The sequence below is a fragment of the Sinocyclocheilus anshuiensis genome, unplaced genomic scaffold (genome assembly GCF_001515605.1).
Source record: "Sinocyclocheilus anshuiensis isolate Anshui unplaced genomic scaffold, SAMN03320099.WGS_v1.1 scaffold184, whole genome shotgun sequence".
NCBI lineage: Eukaryota > Metazoa > Chordata > Actinopteri > Cypriniformes > Cyprinidae > Sinocyclocheilus > Sinocyclocheilus anshuiensis.
The window spans coordinates 765,574-774,743 of NW_015557077.1; the positions used below are offsets into that span (position 1 = coordinate 765,574).

The following is a 9,170-nucleotide window of genomic DNA, read 5'->3' on the forward strand; positions in this document are numbered from 1 at the left end:
GTATTTGTGTGTGTGTGTCTTAATAGTTTAAAATGATTATATTACTATATATTATTTTATTTTTATTGTTAACACATATAGTATAATGCGTATATTATACACAGACATATATGTTATAAAATAAATGAGATATATTTTGAAATGCAAATAAATAAATACATTAATTAATTAATAATAATTTTTATAATTTGGCCATGAGATGGTAGCACCTCCTGTTGGACTGAATAGAATTTGACTAGTAAACTGTTTAGAAGTAAAACAATGTATGCAATGGACTATTTTTTTTAGATAATATGCTAATGTATTCTCTAAAATTGATCAAGCGTGGTGTGAGCAGTAACTATGATCGATCATGTGTTACCTGTGAGAGAGAAGCCGGTGTTTTGGAGTCCAGCGGCGTGACGGGCTGCACGAGGATCTCGGGGGACATGGACACCTGCGGCGGGGAGGAGACGCTGCTGTAGGACGGAGGAACCAGCATCATCTGCCTCTGCAGGAGCTGCATGATCGCGCCGATATCCGTCGACATGCGACTCTCCAGTCTGAACACACACACACACACACACACACACACACACAGGTTATTCAGAAAACAGTTATGTGCACAGTTAGATTTGCAATGCAATTCATTCCTATACTCATAGGTGGCGCTGTCGGGCTGTTAAAGCAACTCCATTCAAAGCTTGTGAATCTGGTTTTAGTGAGTCAGTTGATTCAGACAGCAGGTTGAGTGGACACAGGTGTTCTGAGTGCAGTGAGCTGAGACCTGTTGAGCTGTTTCTGCAGCAGCTCCAGTCTGCTCTCCATCTGGCTACGCTGCTGGCGGCTGATGCTGTGCAGGGGCATGCTGGGATGCAGCGAGGGCGACGGGAGACTGCAGCGGGGCACCTCCTGATACTGCCTCCCCCGACTGTCACCCCAAAAACTGAAGATATTAGACACACCTGAGAATGCACCTGAGGCACACATAACACACACACACACACACATTACTACCACATACAGCATGATTTATAACATTTATATTTCTAAGTACTCTTGTTTAAATAATATTAATATTAATTCATAGTATTACCATAATTTAATTATTATTTTATTTGATGATTGTTTCACTTATTATTATTATTATTTTTTACAATTTATTTTATTTTAGCTTTTATTATATTATATTATATTATTTTGTATTTGTTTGATTGTTTGATGTGTTGCCCTTTGCTGTCATCTTGGCCAGGACACTCTTGCAAAATATTATATTAATATTTAAATGTTATCTCAATTGAGTTTTTTATTTCGAAAAATACAGTTAATCAAAATGCATAAAAAACAACATTATGTCAATCAAATCTTGGTAAAAATGTAACAAACTAAAGTTGTAGTAAGTGGCGATCACATCCAAAAAAAAACAAAAAACCTAAAAGGCTCAGATCTTTGATATAATGCCTATGTGTTTTTATAAAATGCAAATAAAAATCCTAATATTCAACATTATAATGTTAACAGTTTTATTTTCATATTACAACACAATATTATGAAAATTATATTTTTATTTAATATTATATTATTTTTTATGCCATACACATTTATATTAAAACATTTAAATTCTAATTATTTCTAATATTATTATTTTTTTAAATACTTTTTTTTAATACTACAGACGTTTACTGTTGTCATTCTGTCACCTGATAGGGCGTTGCACGTATTTCCTATTTTGGGATCGCCCTCTCCCTCAGTCACATCCATGAGCGTGGTGGGAGGGGTGGGGCATGTGTGCACAGGCTCCTCCCCCTCATCACCACTGGAGTGGGAGGAGATAGAATTGCGAGGCTCCTCCCACCCCGGTTTGAGTTCGTTCTTGTTACTGGCTGCTTGTTTTCTGCCTCTCCGGACAGGTTTCTGATTCTTCTTGATCTCTCCAGCATCGGCATCATCTGGAGAAACAAACACGGGATGAATATGCAAAATCGGCACATGCAAAACAGCTCCACTATCTGTATATATCATCTGTAAATAGTGTGTTTTTCCGAATATTAAATGATGGAATCTATGATAATAAATCCAGACTGAACATCAGTTATCAGGAAAACCTTTTTCTGTCCGTCGTCGGAATGAAAGTTTTCTCCTCCGCAGTTTGTTGAAGCCGACGCAGTCTGAATCATCGCTGCTGGGAGATCCGGGAATCATGTTTGTCTGTAAGTGAACATGCACACCTCGATGAATTCTGTGTTTTTGCTCCATTCATTTGAAAGATTATGTGTATCTGTAGTCAGATGCATTTACATTGTGACTGTGCCCCAGATGCAATCAACAGGAACTGTCTGTACAGGTGTGAACCAAATGGTCCATACATTTAGAATAACAAAAGAACAGTACTCCTATTAATTCATAGTATTACCATAATTTAATTATTATTTTATTTGATGATTGTTTCACTTATTATTATTATTATTTTTTACAATTTATTTTATTTTAGCTTTTATTATATTATATTATATTATTTTGTATTTGTTTGATTGTTTGATGTGTTGCCCTTTGCTGTCATCTTGGCCAGGACACTCTTGCAAAATATTATATTAATATTTAAATGTTATCTCAATTGAGTTTTTTATTTCGAAAAATACAGTTAATCAAAATGCATAAAAAACAACATTATGTCAATCAAATCTTGGTAAAAATGTAACAAACTAAAGTTGTAGTAAGTGGCGATCACATCCAAAAAAAAACAAAAAACCTAAAAGGCTCAGATCTTTGATATAATGCCTATGTGTTTTTATAAAATGCAAATAAAAATCCTAATATTCAACATTATAATGTTAACAGTTTTATTTTCATATTACAACACAATATTATGAAAATTATATTTTTATTTAATATTATATTATTTTTTATGCCATACACATTTATATTAAAACATTTAAATTCTAATTATTTCTAATATTATTATTTTTTTAAATACTTTTTTTTAATACTACAGACGTTTACTGTTGTCATTCTGTCACCTGATAGGGCGTTGCACGTATTTCCTATTTTGGGATCGCCCTCTCCCTCAGTCACATCCATGAGCGTGGTGGGAGGGGTGGGGCATGTGTGCACAGGCTCCTCCCCCTCATCACCACTGGAGTGGGAGGAGATAGAATTGCGAGGCTCCTCCCACCCCGGTTTGAGTTCGTTCTTGTTACTGGCTGCTTGTTTTCTGCCTCTCCGGACAGGTTTCTGATTCTTCTTGATCTCTCCAGCATCGGCATCATCTGGAGAAACAAACACGGGATGAATATGCAAAATCGGCACATGCAAAACAGCTCCACTATCTGTATATATCATCTGTAAATAGTGTGTTTTTCCGAATATTAAATGATGGAATCTATGATAATAAATCCAGACTGAACATCAGTTATCAGGAAAACCTTTTTCTGTCCGTCGTCGGAATGAAAGTTTTCTCCTCCGCAGTTTGTTGAAGCCGACGCAGTCTGAATCATCGCTGCTGGGAGATCCGGGAATCATGTTTGTCTGTAAGTGAACATGCACACCTCGATGAATTCTGTGTTTTTGCTCCATTCATTTGAAAGATTATGTGTATCTGTAGTCAGATGCATTTACATTGTGACTGTGCCCCAGATGCAATCAACAGGAACTGTCTGTACAGGTGTGAACCAAATGGTCCATACATTTAGAATAACAAAAGAACAGTACTCCTCTGGAGCTTCTTGTAGATTGCAGGATCTCCAGCGGGAGGTCCTGACAGTATCTGTTGTTTCTAGCCATTTGTCTTTAGGTATAAAGTTCTGTCTCACAGGCAGAACTTTGGGAAAAGCTAGGACTCTTATAAGTGTTAAAGGGTTAGTTCACCCAAAAATGAAAATTAGACTGTGTTTGCTTCCGTGTACAACTGTTGGCGCAAGCTACATTAAAGTGATTATTACGTTTAATATGGATATTTGTCTTACAAAAACGCATCAATTTGCTACAAGGAGGCCTTTGTTCACACCCCGGAGCCATGTGAGACACTTTTTTTATGGATGGGCGCTTTTTATTTAACTTCTTTTGGACTGAAGTTTGAAGGATGACATGCTAACATCGCTGCTGAAGATCTGCTACACTGCCACCTTCGATAAATTCTTCTCCCCACAAGAACTTTGGTCAAGCTTACTTATTTAATGTGTTAGAGAAATTTAGTACATTGGCGAGCCACCCAAACCACTGCTCAGCAAAATCTAACACAATGAAAGCTCTTCACAGTGACCGTGACTCACGTCTCTGAGGTTGAAGGTGATCTCCAGGTTGCTCCAGAAGTGGTCGGAGAACTCCGGGTACATGTCTAGCACCTCCAGCACGTCGTCTCTGTGGATCTTATGCAGGTCGCAGTACGTCAGTGCCCTCACGTCTGCGTTAGATTTCCCGGGCCGTGCGTACAGGTTGATGGGCTCACCGAATATATCATTCTTCCCTAGGAAGCACACAAGATCTCCGTCAGACACATCCACAAACAATCAGAGTAACACAGATGTATACATTTATTCTTTCATATTTCATAATATGTGTGCAGGAAGACTAGTGCCTACATTTTGGTCTAATTGTAAGCCCTTCTAGCAAATGTAAACACTGAAACTCGATTTGGCTGATTAACCCTTTTTTATTCCATAATATATATATATATATATATATATATATATTTTTTTTTTTTTTTTTTTTTTTTTTTTTTTGAAATATTGGATCTTCCCTGCCTGACGTAAATTCTTCATCATGAGTAATCCACGTAAGTATTCCCATTTCTTTCTCCAATTTGAAATGTTTAACAATAGAATGCCAAACTTTCAATGAAAATGTTACTATTGGGTCCAGTTTGTCTTTATTATATCCTTGAATTTCACACTCCCCTATAAATTATTCCATAATATTTTACTTCTTCATTACAGTGAAAGCAACATGCTGCTTAGAATTCAGTTTATCCGTAATGCACCTACAGTTTTATTTATCTATGTTTGTGCATTTTAATACTTTGCTTTTTAGGCATTAAATAGCCTAAAATTAATTCATTCAAATGTGATTTATTTATTTATAATTAATTTTTTATATGTACAGGACAGGAAAACGTGTACATGCAATTTTGTTTACGCTTGTGCATTTTAATGCTTTACTTTTATGCATTAAATTATTTATTTTATGTTTTTTTATTTTATATATATATGTGTGTTTTAATCATTATTTTCTTTTATTATTTTTTTAATGATGCACATGATACTAAATAAATACTATGAATAAATAAAATAAATACAACATATGTTGGTATGACTTCAGAAGACTTGGACTGCTGCTCATGAGCGATAAGAACTATTTTAATAGCTTTTTTTTCCCTATTTGGAGCTTGACAGTCACTAGTCATTGAATGAATTTAAAGAACAGCAGTGATGTTCTTCTAAACATCTGCTTTTGTTTTCCAACAAGAAGAAATGCAGTCATGCAGGAAAGTCATGAGGCTAAGTAAATGATTTTTGGGTGAATTATTCCTTGAAGTGTGTGCATTCAGAGTCACAGAGTTTTACAGATGACATCCTGTAGGTGGCACTGCAGGATAAACAGAATCTGTCAAACTGACCTTACAGTACAAACTGTGGATATACAGCTAGCTAGCATGGCTTAAATAGGATGCACCACAGAAAACAGATCCAAGTTGCTTAAAATTAAGGGCCAGTTTTACTAAACAGGGCAAATTAGCGCAAGAGCACAATTCCAAAACAGCGCAGATGGGCGTGGAAATTTCTGTGGGTGATTTACTAACAACACGCAAATTAAAGAACACATTTGTTTACGCTTGTGCATTTTAATGCTTTACTTTTATGCATTAAATTATTTATTTTATGTTTTTTTATTTTATATATATATGTGTGTTTTAATCATTATTTTCTTTTATTATTTTTTTAATGATGCACATGATACTAAATAAATACTATGAATAAATAAAATAAATACAACATATGTTGGTATGACTTCAGAAGACTTGGACTGCTGCTCATGAGCGATAAGAACTATTTTAATAGCTTTTTTTTCCCTATTTGGAGCTTGACAGTCACTAGTCATTGAATGAATTTAAAGAACAGCAGTGATGTTCTTCTAAACATCTGCTTTTGTTTTCCAACAAGAAGAAATGCAGTCATGCAGGAAAGTCATGAGGCTAAGTAAATGATTTTTGGGTGAATTATTCCTTGAAGTGTGTGCATTCAGAGTCACAGAGTTTTACAGATGACATCCTGTAGGTGGCACTGCAGGATAAACAGAATCTGTCAAACTGACCTTACAGCACAAACTGTGGATATACAGCTAGCTAGCATGGCTTAAATAGGATGCACCACAGAAAACAGATCCAAGTTGCTTAAAATTAAGGGCCAGTTTTACTAAACAGGGCAAATTAGCGCGAAAGCGCAATTCCAAAACAGCGCCGATGGGTGTGGAAATTTCTGCGGGTGATTTACTAACAACCGCGCAAATTAAAGAACACAGACGCAACATCTCATTTACATATCGACCAACGCAATATACCAAGCGCAGCGCAAATTAGCGTAGTCGCAAATAAAGAATAAAGAAATAAAGAAGCCACAGTATGTTGAAATGAACCGGTGTTCTGTTGATTTGTGCTACCCTGTCAGATTTTGCTAACTCCCATTAAAACAGTGGGTAGTACAATTCGACAACGAAAAATGCTACCTGTAAAATTATGGTTCATTAACGACTACACCTACCCCAACCCTAAACCTACCCTTACAGTAATGCAGATACATTAAATATTGTTGTTCAGCATGAAAAAAAAGGATGCAATATTGATGTGCGCATGCGCAGTAAACCCTGGTAGGACAATCTGACCGGTAGGATAACATTTCAGGACACCGGAGGCCAAAAAAATAAAAGTTTGCTAGAAGTTTGGATAGACTCCTAGTTGAGGGCTCCAAGTCGTCTTTTATTTCCTGAATGCATCTTAATTCAAGAATTTGTAGATATTTATACTAGAAAACAAGACAAAAATACTAAGGAAGAAAATCATTATTTGCAGCGCAGTACCATTTTAACGCCAAAAGACTGGTGCAAGCTGTTAGTAAAACTGGCCCTAAGTGTTGCATGTAGTATAAAAGATCCTGGAGGATCTTTTGAAACGACCTACCCAAGATGGCCACCACAACATCTCCACGTAAGATCTCGATGGAGCCGCGGGAGATGAAGTAGATCGCGGTCAGGACGTCTCCGGCGTGCACCAGCGTGTCTCCCGGCGGGGCGTGTGTGGTCTTGAACTTCATGGCCAACGCCCGCAGACACCCTTTACTGGAGCCCTTGAACGCTTTACAGTTCTGCAGGAGAGTCCGGTTCAGATGCAGACAGATATCAGCCTGCAGACACTCTGGGAAACCCTTCAGCACCTGAAAGAGCACAGAAAAACAACTATTAAATGCTGCAAAGTATTTTTTTTTTCTGTAATCAGACCTTTCTAAAGTTTGGGGTCTGTAAGATATTTTGGTAATAAATTGTAATTAATAAATACTGTAATAAATGCATTGTTTATTGTTCGTTCATGTTAGTTAATACATTAACATTAACTAACGGAACCTTATAGTAAAGCGTTCCGATTTTTTAATGTTTTTGAAAGTCTCTTCTGCTCACGCATTTATTTGATCAAAAATGTAGTAAACTAGTGAAATATTATTACAATTTCAAATAGCTGTCTTCTATGTGAATGTATGTTAAAATGTCATTTATTTCTGTGATCAAAGCTGAATTTTCAGCATCATTGCTCCAGTCTTCAGTGTCACATGATCTTCAGAAATCATTCTAATATGCTGATTTGCTGCTCAAGAAACATTTCTGATTATTATCCATGTTGAAAACAGTTGTGCTACCCAATGTTTTTGTGAAAACTGTGATACATTTTAGGTTTCAGGATTCACAGATGAATAGAAAGTTCAAAAGAACAGCATTTATTTAAAACTTTTTGTAACATTATAAATGCCTTTACTGTCACTTTTGATTCATTTAATGCGTCCTCGCTGAATAAAATTATGACTCTTAAAATAGTATTTAACATTTATACTCATTATTAATGACTATGAATCATTAATGTTTTATTGTACTCTTATTCGATTATTTGCAAAGCTTCATGAGATCTGCAGTCCCATAAAACATATCATGTGCAAATCGTACTTTTTTGTAGTACTTTGGCGTCTTTAAATCAACGTTTAATGTTTCAGAGCTCAGTGGTTCAGTAAATAATTTTTTGAAAAATCGATGAAAAAATTATGATCCACATCATTTCCCTCGGCAGCACAGCAATCATTCCAGCTCTGACTGTCCAATCAGAACGCTCCACTGCTCCTTAATGAGAGGAGCTGACGGGTGGAGGTGGACGCTCATTTGTTTTCTTTACTTCAATGCGTAATCTCGTTAAACTCTGCGTTTGGGGCTGGTAACAGTAGAGGATGTGCTGGTGAGGACAGTTCCTAAATGAACTCATTATTTATTATACACATTCATGTAATCAAGCTCACAAATAACTTTAAAGGTAATGCAAGTGAGTTTGTCAGTGATGAAGATATAGCTCACCCAGAAATGACTCACAAGATGTAGATGAGTTTGGTTCTTCATCAGGTTTGTAGAAATGTAGCATTGCATCACTTGCTCGGCAATGGATCCTCTGCAGTGAATGGGTGCCGTCAGAATGAGAGTCCAAACAGCTGATAAAAACATCACAATAATCCACAAGTAATCCACACTCCAGTCCATCAGTTAACATCTGGAGAAGACAAAAGCTGAAACAAATCCAACAAAGTCCATAATCCATAATAACGCTTCCTCCAGTGAAAAAGCATCTGGTCTGAATCAGGAGAGAAATCTGCACAGATCAAGCACCTGCAGGGATTTCTAAATATGAACGGACACTGATATCAGCCATCACGAGGTTTGCTAATCACCCAGCACATGAGTCCAATATTCTGGGTCGATTTCCTGTCAGGACAACAGGAGATGGACTTTTTCAGTGTTATTATGGATTATGGATTCATATTTTAGCGGAAGCAATATTTTGAAGTTAAACACATATTAATGATGGATGTGTTTCAGCTTTTGTCTTCTCCAGATGTTAGCTGATGGACTGGAGTGCTGTGGATTATTGTGATGTTTTATCAGCTGTTTGGACT

At 36.4% G+C, this 9,170-nt stretch overlaps 1 protein-coding gene across 1 annotated transcript in view; it reads right to left on the minus strand.

Annotated features, from left to right (window-relative positions):
• Nucleotides 1-9,170, minus strand: part of kcnh2b (potassium voltage-gated channel, subfamily H (eag-related), member 2b) — a 17,625-nt gene that overhangs the window by 1,704 nt on the left and 6,751 nt on the right. The window contains exons 4-9 of the mRNA XM_016471494.1: nucleotides 7,148-7,400; nucleotides 4,248-4,441; nucleotides 3,402-3,504; nucleotides 2,997-3,245; nucleotides 767-956; nucleotides 362-542 (exon numbers count right to left, since the gene is read on the minus strand). Of these exons, the coding sequence (XP_016326980.1) occupies nucleotides 362-542; nucleotides 767-956; nucleotides 2,997-3,245; nucleotides 3,402-3,504; nucleotides 4,248-4,441; nucleotides 7,148-7,400 (1,170 nt within the window). The remainder of the gene's footprint in view (nucleotides 1-361; nucleotides 543-766; nucleotides 957-2,996; nucleotides 3,246-3,401; nucleotides 3,505-4,247; nucleotides 4,442-7,147; nucleotides 7,401-9,170) is intronic.